A 16,036-nucleotide genomic window follows, 5' to 3' on the forward strand; every position below is an offset into this window, starting at 1 on the left:
TGCTATAAAGACCAGAAATTGACGAATGTATATACAGGAATTTAATATATGAAACTTGGCATATCAAATCAATGGTGAAGATACCCTATTTAGTAAATGGTTCTGGGCCGGTGAGACCTATACGGAAAGAAAGAAAGTTAGAGTCGTACCTCATGCCAAAAATCAGAATAAATTTCATACGGATGAAAGAATTACAAGGGAAAAATGAAGTAATTAGCAGAAGAAAATGTAGAAGGAGGACTTTAGTTCCTTGGAACTGGAAAGGCCTTAATAACTGACTCAAAATAAAAAAAATAAAGGAAAAAATTAAATTTAATTACTTTAAAAATAATTTTCTGCATGACTGGGAATAAAACAGAACAAAACAAGATCTTCATAAGCAGATGTAAAAATATTTGTGGAGAAATATTTATAACTGAGATCTCTCATATATAAAGTTCCTAGAAATTAGTAAGAAATGACCACCCAATTGAAAAATGATGAAAAGATGGGAATAGGCAGTTTATGTAAAAGGCAATATCACTTGTACTAAGAGAAGTACTTAAAACTAGATTGAGATTCTGTTTTTTTACCTGTCACATTGACAAAAATCCAAAAGGTTGATGTTCAGTCTGTTGATAAGACTGTAGGGAAACAGATGCTCTTATCCATTGCTGGTGAGAGGTTAATCACTACAGAATTGGAGGCGGGTGACTTGGCAGTATCTGCCCAAATTACTAATGTATATATATATCCTTTGACCCAGCACCTCTACCTTTATGAAATATCCCCGAAATATATTTGTACACATACGTGGGCTCTGTACATACAGCACAGTGCTGCCTTATAAAAGGATGAGGAAACTCTATGTGTGAATATGGAGAGATTCCTAGGTGAATAAAAGTGAGGCACAGAAGGGTGTATACAGTATACTAATATTTATGCAAAAAGAGGAGAAGAATAAGACTATATAGTCATTTTTGCTGATCTGTGCATAAAGAAACTGAAGAATATATAGGATGCTAGTAATAAGGGTCACCTGTGGGAATTAGGTGGGACAAGAACTGGACAGAAGTTGGACAGGGATGGGGGGAAGACTTTCTATATATACATAAATTATTTTCTACTGAATATTCACTACTTTCTTTGTATATTTCTTTTTCTTCTGTTTTCCAAGACGACATGGTAAGGTCAAAGACAGTGATGAAGAGAATGACCCAGACGATGAAGATGCTATTGCTAATGCAGTGGGATGTCTTGGACCTTTCAGTGGGCTCCTTGCACCTGAACTGCAGAAGTTCCAAAAGCAAGTGAAAGGTAAAGAGGTGGCTCTCTGTTGACATGATCACAATGTGCTGGTTCCATATAGCAAGGGTGTTATTGTTATGTCCTATAAATGCCTATTGTTTCCTCAACTGGTTACCACTATTCAAAGGTCTTTATTGAAAATATCTTCTCCGTTACTTTTTCCTTTAGTAGGGTCTCTCTGTGTTATGTGCTGTATGCATAGTACATATTTCTTTTCCTTTAGGGTGACTTTTGCTCCTCACTCATCTGATCCGACTTTGTGTGCTCAGTTCCTTAGCACTGAGCCTGGAATATAATAGATTCTTACTGCATTCTATTTGAGTTTAATTGAATTCATTCTAGACTGGCTTCTCTTCCACTACAGAAATACCCTCTAAATCTAAAACATGGTAGCTTCTACTTGAATTTGAGTGACAAGGAACTCATTATCTCACAAGACATTCCGTTAGATTCCTCTGCTTAGCCCATGGTTTCTAGTTGCAAAGAGATTGCCTCCGCCTACCAGTTGTATTAATAGTTCTTTTTGGAACAAAACACAAGAAGTCTACTTCTCTTCCACCAGACATCTCTTTGAATCTTTCAGGATGGCCATCATGTTCCCCAAAGCTTTCTCCATGATCCAAGTTCAGAATTTCTTTAAGTATTTCTCGTGAGATGTGACTTTCAGAACTTTTAATATTCTATAAATTCACCTCTCAGTGTCCTGCGGTTTGGTGCTGTCCCTCTTAGGATGTGGTGCTCTGAATTGAATGCCATGCTGTATTTGTTTTTTCTTGTGCGGAATAGACTTCCTGTGCCCTAGGTTATTGATAACAGCCTCTTTTGAAGCAGTTCATGATTCGCCCGCTGTGTTCTTTCCCGTCTTGAGTGACAGTTCTTCCTTTAGGATATTATTCTACCTCTTCTAGTTTGAAGACCATTTTCCTTGCTAAAAGGACTGAAACAGAATGTCAGGCACCTCTGCTTCTTGTCACCATCTGCTAACTTTATGCTACCTTCTCAAAGTCACGGGGCTGTCTTCTCCTTTTCGTTCTGCTTGCTTAGAAGTCTTCTTGTTTTGCCTTTTTTGGTAGTGGGAGTTTTGAGTCTGTTCCCCAGCCTGAGCTTGTTTTGAGTTTTAACCTGCCGGATGGTTTGTGTGTATGTCCTTGGTGTGTACTCTCCTCTCATCTTTTTAAATGGCTTTTAAACATCTGAACCCAACAATAGTCCTGCTGATCTCATAATGCCCACTACTCTCTCTCTTGTTGCCTGAATTTCAGCTTTTGGTTTCTAGCCATGGAATCAATATGTATTTTAACTCTAAAATTCTTGAATCTGCATTTGGTCTGCATTCCATTTATTTTTCTGTTTTTCTTTCCGTGCCATTATGTCTTCCAGGATGACATGACCACTTTCTCTGAAGATTCATCATTAGTCTTTCTTTTTGGTTTAATGAAGTTCGGACTAGCAGGTCCCCTTTTAATTTTCTTCTCCTTAGAGAAATGTTTTCAGTAAAAAAACATAAATTCATCAGATGTTTATTTTTAATATTTTCTTTCAGGTTTGTTAATAGTTGCTTTATGAACTTTCGTGCTCCTGTGTTGGGTGCATAGATATTTATAAGCGTTATTTCTTCTTGATGGAGTTTCCCTTTGATCATTATATATTGCCCCTCTTTGTCTCTCTTTACCTGCCTTATCTTGAAGTCTGCTTTGTCTGATCTAAGTATTGCGACACCTGCTTTCTTTTGTTTGCCATTAGCTTGGAGGATTGTCTTCCACCCCTTCACTCTGAGCCTGTATTTGTCATTGCAGCTGAGATGTGTTTCCTGGAGGCAACAAATTGTTGGATCTTCTTCTTTAATCCATCTTGCCACTCTGTCTTTTTATTGGATAATTCAATCTATTTATGTTTAGGGTGATTATTGATGTACGAGGGCTTAATGCTGTCATTAATTATATCACTCATTTTCCGGTTTTCCTGCATTTCCTTTGTTTCTCGTCCTGTGTGTTTTAGTCTACCCATTGACTTCTGCAGTTTTTTATGATGTGTTTCTTTGTTTTTTTCCTTATTTATTTTTTGTGTCTCTGTTCTGCTTTTTTGTTTAGTGGCTACGTTGAAGTTGTATTCAGAATCTCGTGTATAACATAGTCCATTTTCTGACAGCCTCGTATTTCCTTAGTCTAAACTGATTCAGACCCTTTCCTCCTCCCCTCCTAAGTTATTATTCTCATCTCTTATTCCAACTTGTGTTGTGAGTTTGTGGTTAAAGTGACAAGATTGTCTTTGTTTTTGGTGTTTTCCTTCCCTTTAGCCTAATGCTATAGTTGCATATTTGCTATCCTATTCTGATTCTGTCTATTTGTCTCCTTACTCTGTTTTATCACCCCTTTCTCCTTTTTTTCTTTTTTCAGGTATGAGGGCCTTCTTGAGGATTTCTTGTTGGGGGGTGGGGGGAGTCTCATGGTTATGAAGTCCCTTAGCTTTTGTTTGTCTGGGAAAGATTTAATTTCTCCCTCATGTCTGAAGGATATTTTTGCTGGATAGAATATTCTTGGCTGAAGATTTTTATCTTTTAAAGATTTGAGTATGTCGTTCCATTCTCTCCTAGCTTGTAAGGTTTCTGCAGAGAAGTCTGCTGAAAGCCTGATAGGGGTTCCTTTGTAGGTTATTTTCTTCTGCCTTGCTGCCCTGAGTATTCTTTCTTTGTCATTCATTTTTGCCAGTTTTACTACTATATGCATTGCAGTAGGTCTTTTTACATTGACTTATCTAGGAGATCTGGACACTTCCTCCACACATATTTTCCTCTCATTCCCTAGATTTGGGAAATTCTCTGCTATTATTTCTTTGAACATGCTTTCTGCTCCATTCTCCTTTTCTTCACCCTCGTGGATACCTATAATTCTTATGTTGCATTTCCTCATTGAGTTGGATATTTCTCAGAGACTTTCTTTCTTTTTAGTCTTAGTTCTCTCTCCTCCTCTGTCTGGAGCATTTCAACATGTCTGTCTCCGATTATGCTGATTCACTTCTCTATGATGTCCACTTGAGCATTCAGGGAATCCGTATTTTGTTTTATCTCTTCCATTGTGTCTTTCATTTCTAATATTTGATTGATTCTTCTTTATAGTTTCAATCTCTTTTGTGAAGTAGCTTGTGAACTCATTGAATTGTTTCTCTGTAATCTCTTTTACCTCATTGAGTGTTTCAATGATAGCTATTTTGAATTCATTGTCATTTAGTTTACATATTTCTGAGTCCTCAGGACTGAATTCTGGGTGCTTCTCATCTTCTGTGCGGTCTGGAGATTTGATGAATTGCCTGATGCTGGAAGGATGGGTCTTTCTCATTCTATTATTTGGTTGCAGTTACAGCCTATCGCCACTGGATGGGGGTCGAGAGCTGCGTATTCTGAGCCCTCAGCCCAGATGGGGTGGCTGGGTGCGGGTTGCGGGGGCGGGAGGGGGGCACTTTCTCCTGCATGCAGTCCAAGGTTTCCCTATCAGCTCTAGCTATCTGGTCTCCTGGGGTCTTGGCTTGGATAAGGTCACCCCTGCGTGAAAGCTTTCGCCCCATTAGAGGGCTTCTGTCTGGGCTGCTTGGCCATGGGAGTCGTGGGTGATCCTGGGGACATGTGAGCCCTCCCTCACTCCTTCCCTCATGGAGCCTCCCACAGCAGTGATCCCAGTCTCTAGGGGAGGGTGCAAAAAGTTCTCTCTTACTCTGGTCCAGCTCCTCCAAGGGGTGCTCCAGCTTCTCCATCCTCCATCGTGTGGCTGCCGTGACTCTCCGAAGATTTTTGTGCTTTTAGGGTATTTTCTGTTGGAATATGGTTGCTCCTTTTTGTTGTATGTTGGAGGGGAGAGAGTCCCAGGCAAGTTCACGCTGCCATGATGCTGACGTCACCTCACCAGATGTTTAGCCTTTATCTGAATAATACTTTCAGCAGATGTTAGGATAGTTGAAATCCCCCATCAATATTTTCTTGTCTGGTCCCCAGGCCAGTTTTACATATTGTGCTAGAGGAGCTCGTCTCATCCCTCTTTGGCCTGTGCGGTCTCTGCACATATTCTCACACAGTACTTGTGCCTCTTTCTTAGATGTCACCTCAATTTTATTTCAGGGACAAATCTGTTAGCTGTAGGTGTCACAGGATCAGAAACCACGTCTGACATAGCACACATGGTAAACAGTTAGGAAATGTTTGTTAAATGAAGAAAAACATTGATTTCTAGTGATACAGTGATCTGAAGTCTTGATAATTTTATAGAGTGTCTTGCTATTTTTAACTTAAGAAAAACTCACTTTTAATGACTGACTAAACTCCACAAGCTCTCAGTCCCTTATACATTCTCATGCGGTTATACGAAATCTGTACACTGACTCAAGACATCTGGAGTTATGCTTTTCTAAGGGAATTTTAGACAATGGCAGTGATTTTTATCGGCAAACAGTTGATCTGGTGTCTATAAAATGAACAAAGTGGTAATAAAATCAAACAACGAACCCATGCAGCTTGTTTCAGACCTACAGTTAGGCTGATAAGAAAATGCAGAATTATTTTCAGGACCAAATAAAAACAGGCACTAGGGGGCTGGGCCCATGGCCCAATGGTTAGGTCCACGCGCTCCACTTTGGTGGCCCAGGGTTTCACAGCTTCAGATCCTGGGTGTGGACATGGCATCACTCATCAGGCTATGCTGGGGCGCATCCCACATAGCAGAACTAGAAGGACCTTCAACTAGAATATACAACTATGTACTGGGGGGCTTTTAGGAGAAGACGACAAAAAAAAAAAGAAGAAGATTGGCAACAAATGTTAGCTCAGCTGCCAATCTTTAAAAAAAAAAAAAAACCAAACAAGCACCAGACAAATTCTAGTGTATATTTTTTTTGTGGTTTAGAATTTCCTAGAGGTTAAGATACTACACCAGGTTATAGTGGAATCCATCCCCATTTGGTCTCCTTCACGGACACCATCTCCTTCTCTCCCTTCTCTGGACTGCAGACCCAAATGAAGAGCAGAGTCTGAGATCTAATAACATTGCCGAGCTGAGTCCGGGAGCAATCAATTCCTGTCGAAGTGAATATCACGCTGCTTTTAACAGTATGATGATGGAGCGCATGACCACAGATATCAACGCCCTCAAGCGGCAGTATTCTCGCATTAAAAAGAAGCAGCAGCAGCAGGTTCACCAGGTGTATATCAGAGCAGGTAATGTGAGACTTGTTTGAATCGGTGTCAGCTCTGTCAACTTGTGAAGGAAGCGCAAGTGTTCCTAGACGGCCTTGGAATTCTACTCGCCGTGGCTCAGCATCCACGCACGCAGCTGGCATGGGATGATAGCTATTTAGCATCTTGTTTTTGATTTTATCTCATCAGGCTCTAAAGAAGCGACAGAGCATGGGTTTTTAGGTCCCAAGGACCAGGCAGTTGATGGTATTCAACACATCGTTACTGTGTGTGCTTGTGCAGGGGGCTTGACGAATGATGAGGATGTTGCAGAGCATGCAGTCCTTGGACTTGAGATATTTTGGAATTGTTGCCTCCTCAATTTCAGGCTTTGGAAAATAGATTTTAGTCATCTGGGCACTAGTAAATTAAGCTATCTGCCAGTCCTTTAGTAGTAGCATGACAGATGTTGTGATTAGAGGAAAAGGAAAAAGCCATTCCTCTGCCTTCCTAATGGGTTGGCAGTGTCTTGGGAGTCTGCCGAGAAGAACACAATTGTAGGGCACTGGAAATACTCTTTTCCAAGGATTGTCAAGCTTCTTTTTTCTTTCTTTTTTTTGATTTCCAAAATCCCAGTGAACAATCTCCTTCATTGTTTTAATATGTGCTGATTTGGGAATTGGTTTGTCTTGTTCTAAATGAAATCCTAATGAAAACGATGCCTATGCGGGATTAACCAAACTATAAATTTGACATGTTTTTAAGAGGCTGGTGAGCATGTGACTGATCTTGCCCAAAAACTGAATTTACCTTTCACTTATCTGGGAGGAGTAGGCAACTTCTTGAAGATTCTTACCTCATTCTAACTCATTAAGAAAGCAATCACAAAAGAAACTAACAACTGCAGCGTTTTAATTTTCAAAACACTGGCACGTGCATGTCCTCATTTTGTCCTTAAAACAAATGTCTGAGGAAGGCAAGGACAGCTATCCTTTATCGTTTTAAAAGATGAGGAAATGGTGATTCAGGAAGGCTCATGTAGCTATAGTGAGAGGTCAGGCCAGGGCTAGAACTCCTGTGTTCTGATTCTTTGTATCGTCCTTTTTCAACTGCATGGTACAAACTTTTGAGTGGAATGATGAACAACTGCCTTTGGGTGCTAAGTTAGCCCCGTGCCTTGCACTCTGGTCAGGGGTCAGCAAACTGTGTTCTACAGGCCAAATGCTGCTCATTTCCTGTTCTTGTAAATACAAGTTTTATTGGACCCCAGGCCTGCCCATTTGTTTATGTATTACTATGACTGCTTTTGCACTACAATACTTGAAATATTTACTGTCTGGTCCTCTTCAGGAAGTTTGCCGAGCTTTACTCTAGATCGTGGTTTATGTGGTTCTTTTTAGGGAGAGATTGTTGCTCAAAGGCAAAGTTCTAGAGCATTGCTTCTCAGCTTTCATGTGCATATGTATCATTTGGGATCTGTTCAAATGACGAATCTGTTTCAGTAGGTTTGGGGTGCAGCTGAGATTATGCGTTTCCAACAAGCTCCTAGGTGATGCCAGCGCCACCCGGTGGGGGTCGCGCTTTGAGTAGCAAGGTTTCTGAGGAGATGGTGTAGGGCAGAATCAGCAGCACAAGTGGAGGGGTGGAACTAGAGCTTGAGGCAAAGGACCTCAGTTTCTGAGACGTCAAGGAAGGTGGTAAGGATGGTGGTTGAGGCACCAGCTTCCTAAGTTAGGGAGGGCAGGAAGTTGACGCCTTTCAGACCTGATAGCTTTGGTTTTCATGGAGAAATTGGAGGAAGGGTTGTTTGCTTGGGCCTCAGTTGGGGGTTGGATGGGAGCTTAAAGAAAGTAATGACGATTTGGATGGGTGGTTGAAAGGAATGGGAGAGGGAAAAAGAAGATTGTTCAGCGGCATTGAGGACCCAACAAAATAGGAAGTTATGAATTTGAAGGGCTCTCAATCCACATGGCTGTGTAATGTTTTTTTCTTCCCCCTAGCAGTCCTTAGCAGCTCCCGTTATGGGAAGGAGAATGTGGACTGTGGATCCAAGGGTGGGGTTTTCCAGGTATATGTGATAAAGGGATAGGGATGCCTGGAATGGTGAGGCAGTGGTCCAGGTGATCAGCCATGCATCTAAGGATGTAAGTGAGCCAAAGAGAGACGAGTGGTTATGAGAAGACTGAGGATCAAAGATCCCTCTGTGGCTCAGTACCAGCTATAGTTAGATTGGGAGCCGAGAGCTAGAAGAGTCAAAGAGAAGAATGTGAAACTTAGTATTTTTCATATAAGGTAGATCTAGGTGTTAGGTTTAGGATGGAACTGGGGAGGTTGAGGAACTATGAGGATGCGTCAGTCACAGAGACAGTAAAGTAATGAAGGGAGGTGGTAGGACATGGGGCGAAGAGGAGATAGTTGTCAAAATTTTCAATAAAGATTGGAGTGTGACCAGATGTAGATGGCAGCAAGAGAGAAGCATAGAAGGAAGTTCAGCCAGATGACATGGATGTCAGGGAGGAAGGATGTTCAAGAAAGATGGCAGGACCTTCTCCCTACTGCTTCTCCCTGCCGCTGTCCTCCCTGGAGCCCTGTGTGTTTACGCTTCATCAGAAATAGAGGCCAGTAGTGGCCACAGGAGGAGGACAGTAGCACTATCAACAGTGTCCTCCAGGAGAATCAAGCTTTTGGTGCCTTCCAGCTTTCAATTTGCTTTCAAAGTCCACTGAGCACACGGGAGAGTGGTTTTCCATACCTAGGGTCAGCCATTGGATAGCTGTGATTTCTCTGCATCTTTACCACCTTCTTACACTTCTCTGCTTCTGCTGTCTCTCACGTCACAATGTGCCGTGTGTTCTTTTCCTACGTCTTAGAAGCTGAGCTGATAATCCACATGATCATAGTGTTTGACTTATTGTTTTAAAAAATCTTCAAAGATTTTCTAGATACAAGACCTCCGAGATTGCTTCTCAGAGACTAAAGCTCTCCATAAAAAACATTAGGGAGTCTGGGCTCTAATTAGTAACAAAGGGGTCAGAGTCTCTGTTCCTTCCTGCATCCTCGGCCCCTCGTCTCCTTGTCTTTGAGGAGGCTCTAGGGTTGAATTCAGTTTCTGCTGCCTTTAGTCACATGACTCCTCCAGTACCTGGGAACCACGTGGGCAGGGCTAAGGGGACAACCGTTATGTGGTTCCTGCTCCGTGATAGATGTGTTCCTCTGTGGTGCATTTCACATGACCTTTCAACATTTCTTTCAGACAAAGGGCCAGCGACCAGCATTCTCCCGTCTCAGGTAAACAACTCTCCGGTTATAAACCACCTTCTTTTAGGAAAGAAGATGAAAATGTCCAACAGGGCTGCGAAGAATGCTGTCATCCATATGCCTGGTCACACAGGAGGCAAAATATCTCCTGTCCCCTATGAGGACCTCAAGACGAAGCTCAACTCTCCATGGCGAACTCATATCCGAGTCCACAAAAAGAACATGACGAGGAACAAGAGTCAGCTGGGCTGCGGGGACACCGTGGGACTGATAGAAGAGCAGAAGGAGGGCTGCAAGGGGACAGCAGAGGCGTTTCCCTCCGGTTGTGCAGCGACAGCCCGGAGAGAAGGCGGCAGCTCCGAGGACAGCACGGGGAGGACAATCGAGGGGCAGTCTCCGGAGCCGGTGTTTGGGGATGCTGATGCCGACGTGTCTGCAGTTCAGGTGAAGTTAGAAGCCTTGGAACTGGGCCAAGGGGCTGCTGCTGCTGAAACTGAGCCCAGGGTGCACCCGCCCCGCCCACGGCCCTGCCCGGAGCCCTCGGAGCCCCCTGCAGAAAACAAAGCCACCAGCAAACCTCCTCAAGGCGGCCACCCGAAAACCCCCATCTTCAGCCCCTTTCCCAGTGTCAAGCCGCTGCGGAAGTCAGCCACCGCCAGGAACTTGGGATTGTATGGTCCTACAGAAAGAACCCCGACTGTGCACTTTCCTCACATGAGCAGGAGCTTCAGCAACTCCAGCGGTGGGAACAGTGGCACCAAGAAACGGTGATGTCGCCCAGAAACTATGATGTCTCCCAGAAACTCTGTGTCTAGATTCACATTTTCATGGTGGTGTGAGGCTGAATGGCTCCAAAAGTGTTTCCATTGTCCAGTGAAAATGAGTAGTCAGGTTCAGAGATGAGCAGCCGTGTATAAACACGGGAATTGGAAGTTTTATAACCAGAGCAAGAATAGGGACCTTTTCCCATCCACTGATAACTGATACAGTGGATTCTTGTGGCGAAATAAATATTGTGGTTTTAAAGTGTGAAGTTTTTCCAAGTTTTCATTGTGAGCTGTTTAGAAAAGAGGATGTGTCTAGACTGTTAACCCCTCTTCCTTATTCCTGTTCGGGGGGCCTTCAGGGTCCCTGTGACAACACCCCCAAACCTTCCAGTTCTCTGGGTGTTGTTAGTACTCAAGCATGCACACACTAGCTTGTAAAAAGAAAGTCAGATTCTTAGTTGCAGAAACTTCCAACCTCCCTCTTGATGCCCTGTTGGGGGGAATGTTGTGTGTGTGAATTTTCCTTGAGTAGTTTCCTTTAGCCAATCTCGAAATTATTTTTTAGTCTTATGCTAAAGTGCAGAAGAAAAATCTAGATAGCCTTTCTTTCCCTTTCTATTTCTACCTGTGAAATGAAGAAAACCGTTAATCTCTTGAAATTGAGGTTGATCACCGACCTGAAGATCTCATGCAGAGTACACAGATGGGAAATGCATTGAGCAATCGCTCTGACCAGCTTGCTAATTCCACTGAGCTTTCCCTAAGGATCATTGTCTCCTCATAAGGAGAGTTTGGTCCTCGGTGGTGGGATGACACAGTGGGCTCTACATGGAGCTTTCCTGCATCCTCCACCATGCAACTCATTGACCTACCAGCTCCCCACCGCAGATGCTCTGCTCAAAGCTAGATCGCGGGACCTGCAACTTTGTTACTTGAATTTGTGCTTTTTTTGATTAGAGTACTTCGTTAAGTACTTTGTTACTTGAACACTGCCTTTCTCCGGAGAGGGCGTTAGTGCTTTCTAGCTCTCTCTCACCCACTCCTCCCGGTCCCAGTGGGTCAGAGATGTGCTGTTATCTCCACTATGCAGATGGGAGCTCTGAGCCACGCCAGGTGAAGTAGCACTTCAGATACTCAAGGTAAAAACTCCCAGGACTCCATGTGATTTAGCCACGTTTCCTGCAGCACAATAGCCGGGTCTAACGCTCCTTGTACACAGATGCATTAGCTCCATAGGTTCTAGAAACCAAGACTGGAAAGCCATTCGCTATACTCCCTCCCGACTCAAAGGACCTTTCTCCGGATGGTACAGAGTCCTGTGATGGCATTTCACAAGACCAGCTCTGACCTTCTTCCCTGAAAAGGTGGTTCATTTTTAAAATGCTTCATGCGGCTGTCATTTGGCTGAGCAAAAGGCTCAATCCTCAGTCCCCTTCTCCCACCGTGGTTAGAAGAATAGACACAGCATCTTTACCCTCGTCTCTGGAAGACCTTGCCGTGCTTGCCAGCATATTGTTGATGCAGTCAATATTAATTTGAGCTAATTGAATTGCTAATTCTGAAACCAAAGCTATAGTTTTAGAGAGGGCTTTTACTATGAGAGGTACTAATTTTTATAATAAAACAGAGAATGTGGTTGTGTGGGCTTTTTTGAACGGAAAACACCAGAATGACATATACAGTCAGAAAAGCCATCTTATCTCTTTCATGGTATTTTTACCCCCAAACGAACTAAAGATGGGAAATATGACTAATAAGTTATTGCAGCTTTCGTCTTGAATTCTTTGTCCTCTGAAGTGAGCATGCAGTCTTGCAAAGCTGCCACGCCCACAGCCCGTGTCTTGGGAAGGGAGTAGGTGGAGAGTGGGGGCGGCTTTGCATGCCCCCCTGGGAACGAGACCCACTGCATTTTCCAAAGTTAAGCAAATGACATGATTTTCTTCCATCTGCTAAACTTTACAGATAAGAATGATTCTACTTTATATTCTTTTCTCCTCCCCCGTCCCAAATGAGTCAGAATAGTCACGTTCCCCTTGAAGGATATCTGACTTGAATAGAGAATTGTTCTTTCCTCTCTCGAGTCAGCTCCCAGCTCCCGGAAGGTCAGGGTTCAGGGAGGTGGGTAATGGGGGTAAGGGGCAGTCACTACAGTCCTTAGGATGGCGCCACTGTTGTCTACCAGCTATCTTAGTGTTAGCAGCACATGCCGTATCTGTTTCCCAGCGTTGGTCTTCCTGAGAAGGCGATGGATGAGATGGCGCATGGTTTGGGATAAGTATTTCTCGAATGAATAACTTAAAGGATAACAGTCCTTTGAGGTACAAATGACCTTGTGAGGCTGTTAAAAACCGACAGATTCCAATTAAAGCGCTCTCTGTACCAATAACGTGCTTGCATCGTACCATGTACTCACAGTGTGCATGGGTCAATTTGTGAGCCTTGCCTGCTTTAGGAAATAAAGAGACCTGCAGTACCTTCCAGCACACAGCACATGCAAGGACCTGTATGGACTTGTGATCTTCTCTGCCTACGGGACAATGTGTGCAGGCACCAGGAGTCCTCACCAAGTCGCAGGTTCTTTATTTTTAGCTGTCTGCACCCTGTCAGTAGTTAAGCTGGGGGTAGACTCCTTCAGATGCCTCTGCACCTCAGTCCTCTTACAAAACTCTCCAGAGGATCTAAACCTAGTTCGTAATGTCAACCTATGGGCTGTAACTGTTTGGAACGTTGTATTCCTTTTTTTGTCTCTTCTTGTTCTGAAGATCTGTACTGATTGCAAAGACACATAAAGATTCCCGTTGTCGTAGCTGTTGTGCTGTTTTCTATCTGAGCGCGTGCACACGACGCTGCTGTGCCATTCCTCTTCCCTTTATCTTTTCGACTTCCCCCCACCTTGGTCACGTGCACCGGGGAAACAGCCCCGTAAGCTCCATCTCCCCCAGTCTGATCACTGGGTTGCAAGGTAGCCGGTGACCTGCTGAGAACTTGGCATGATAGTGGGATCCCGAATATGAGTAGGCAGAGAGTTGACTTAAAAATGGGTGTGTGAATAAAATTAACCTTTAGAGCTGTCATTTTCTTTTGTTTTAACAAAGTAGAACCGTGAGAATGCAGGTTAGCTTCCTGGTCTCACGGGTTCTGGCTGGCTGGGGAGCTGCGATCAGAATGCTCCCTCATAAAGTTTCCCTTTGCTCTTTCGGAGGTACTTTTTCTCTGCTGCCTAAGGCAATCATTTGAGGCGGCATTAAAAATATATTATTTTTCCTAATTAGAAAAGTAACACGTTTTAAGAAAATTTGGAAAACGACAGAAGGAATCATCGGTATTCCAATATGGATCTTTCCAGAATGTTCTGGTGCGTCTGCATGCGTGTATACACACATTGTTATCTATAAAAAGGTAATTGAGCAAACTAGTTTATGCTGTCTTTCCAGTAAATGCCCTTTCACAGCATCCCTTTCAGTGACTCGTATTCCATCATGTGTTCATGCCAGAATTCACGTAACCAGGACCCTGTCGTCAGACAGGGGTTTCTGATTGTAGGTGATAATTAAGAGAGCATCCTCGTGCTCATGTCTTTGTGCACAGCCATGAGTATTTTCTCAGGGTATGCTCACTGAGGTGAGTTTGAAGGGTCAGAGAGTATGTACATTTTTAAGTCATATGTATTGCCAATCGCCATCCTTAAAGGTTGAACTTATCAGACAAGCAGTGCACGAGAACGCCTGCTTCTCTGCACCCCTGGAAGAGGCAGCACTTTCTTTCTTGTCTTTTTTTCCAGGACCTCCAGTGTTGATAGAAGCAGTGATAATGGGCATTCATCTCTGTTCCTGACTTTTAAGGGAACCATTAAGTAAGACGTTTGCTGAGATTACTGGTAGGTATCTTTTGTCAGGTTAAGGAAGTTACCTTTTATTCTTTGCTTGCTAAGAGTTTTTTAAAAAAAACCATCAAGTCTTGAACTTAATCAAATGATCTCTAATTGCATCCTTTGAGAAGGAAGTAGTGCTTGAGACTTGATATCCTGAACTAGAGAAAATAACTATTACCAGGTCTCATCCAAGAACATTAGATGGTTTAGAGTTGGAAGTGATAGCAGGGAAAGTTTTATGTGCAAATTTTCATGGCAGAATTAGATTTACCAGTGGAAATTTGGAAATAAGGTAAACATCTGAGACTGGGGGATGGTTGGGTGAATTATGGCTCATCCACAGGATGGAAATGCAACAGCCTGTAAGTGTTTGGGCCATTGAAATGGCAGTTAACGATTATCCACGAGGCAGTTCAGATTAAAGCCAGCAAACTCTGGTGTCATTGAGCCACCGCGATACAGCTGGGGATGGAGGTGCTTCCTGGACGGTGGCTCAGAGTAGACAGTGCAGTGGCTCTCCCACTAAGGCAGCCTGTGCTCTGTTGAATGGGGGCTGAATGGGGATGGGTGCCCTGCTGGGTGAATCAGTTCCCATGGGACTCCCTGCTGGCCGTCTCCTGAAGCAAAGTCTGCTTCCTTCCTGGAGCTCAGCTCTGGTCAGACCCATGGACCTGCAAAGTCGTGCTCCGTCCCATTTTCTTCCTTCCTTCCAGCACAGGCAGCACTCATCTGATTGCTCCACCCTGTGCCCTAGGGGCCTCAAGAGTCTTTTTTTTGAAGTTAAAAAGCCAGAGAGTTGACTCTTTCTTAATCAGTACATTCCTGCTGTAGCAATTCTAGTTTTTCCTCAGGCAATGCTGGTCCTTGAGGGCAGCGCATCAGTTCCCCTGAGGGGCCAACAGCTCTCTGGCTGGAACAAGCTGATACCTCAACCCCTCAACCCGCTGTCTCCCCACTCCTGGAGAGTCCAGGGATCTGTATGAAAACAGAGAAAGCAACAAAACAAAAATACTACCCTAGTAATTTTGTCACTGAACTAGATTTGGCAACCACTGGTCAATCTAACTATTTTCATGATCTGTTAACTAGTTTCCCACCCCCCACCCGCCTCACCCCACCTCTCTCTGCTGCTCTAACTACGCGTTGCTGCCAGTGATCCTTCTAAAACGAAATGCTGATCAGGCCATCCCTCCCGTCAGAACCCTCCATCATTCCCCATTTGCAGGAGGATAAAATCTGAAGTCCTCATCTTAGCCTGATCTGGTCCATGGTTAGTTTTCGAGCTTGTTTTTCCCCCACCTTTCTCGTTCACTGCTTTCTGCATTCTGTCATCGTTAGCACAGTAACAACTATTTGTTGAGTTGTTGCGGGCTGGGCACCGTACTAGCTCCTTTATATACAGTATCTCACTTATTCCTCCCAAGGACCCAGTGAAGCATATTATCCCTGTATTACAGCTGATGAAAGTGAGCTGAGGGTTGTGTCCTTGACCGGGGTCACCTAGCAGAGTCCTGATCCCTCTGGCCCCAAAGCTGAGCTCTTTCCTTTGCTACACTGTCTGACAACTTTGCATGCAACGTGCAATTCCCTGAAAGCTTCTCGTTCTCCCAGCTGCCTCCCGCTGTGCATTCATAACCCTCTGCCTAGAGCACGCTCCTTGCTGCAGTCAGCCTGCGCAACACCCACTCATCCTTT

At 43.7% G+C, this 16,036-nt stretch overlaps 1 protein-coding gene across 5 annotated transcripts in view; it reads left to right on the top strand.

Moving 5' to 3' along the window:
* The window catches only part of TBC1D30 (TBC1 domain family member 30), an 83,494-nt gene extending 70,218 nt beyond the window's left edge, over positions 1 to 13,276 (top strand). For 4 of the 5 annotated variants that reach the window (XM_044755847.2, XM_044755848.2, XM_044755849.2 and 1 more), the window contains 3 exons: positions 1,157 to 1,296; positions 6,281 to 6,487; positions 9,699 to 13,276. In XM_044755847.2, coding sequence (XP_044611782.2) covers positions 1,157 to 1,296; positions 6,281 to 6,487; positions 9,699 to 10,474 — 1,123 coding nt within the window. In that variant the 3' untranslated portion in view covers positions 10,475 to 13,276. Of the gene's footprint in view, positions 1 to 1,156; positions 1,297 to 6,280; positions 6,488 to 6,655; positions 7,031 to 9,698 lie in introns of those variants that run through there. The other variant, XM_070494128.1, reaches the window with a different exon arrangement.
* Positions 13,277 to 16,036: the final 2,760 nt, after the last annotated feature.

This window comes from Equus asinus, chromosome 22, assembly GCF_041296235.1.
Source record: "Equus asinus isolate D_3611 breed Donkey chromosome 22, EquAss-T2T_v2, whole genome shotgun sequence".
In the NCBI taxonomy this organism is placed as follows: Eukaryota; Metazoa; Chordata; class Mammalia; order Perissodactyla; family Equidae; genus Equus; species Equus asinus.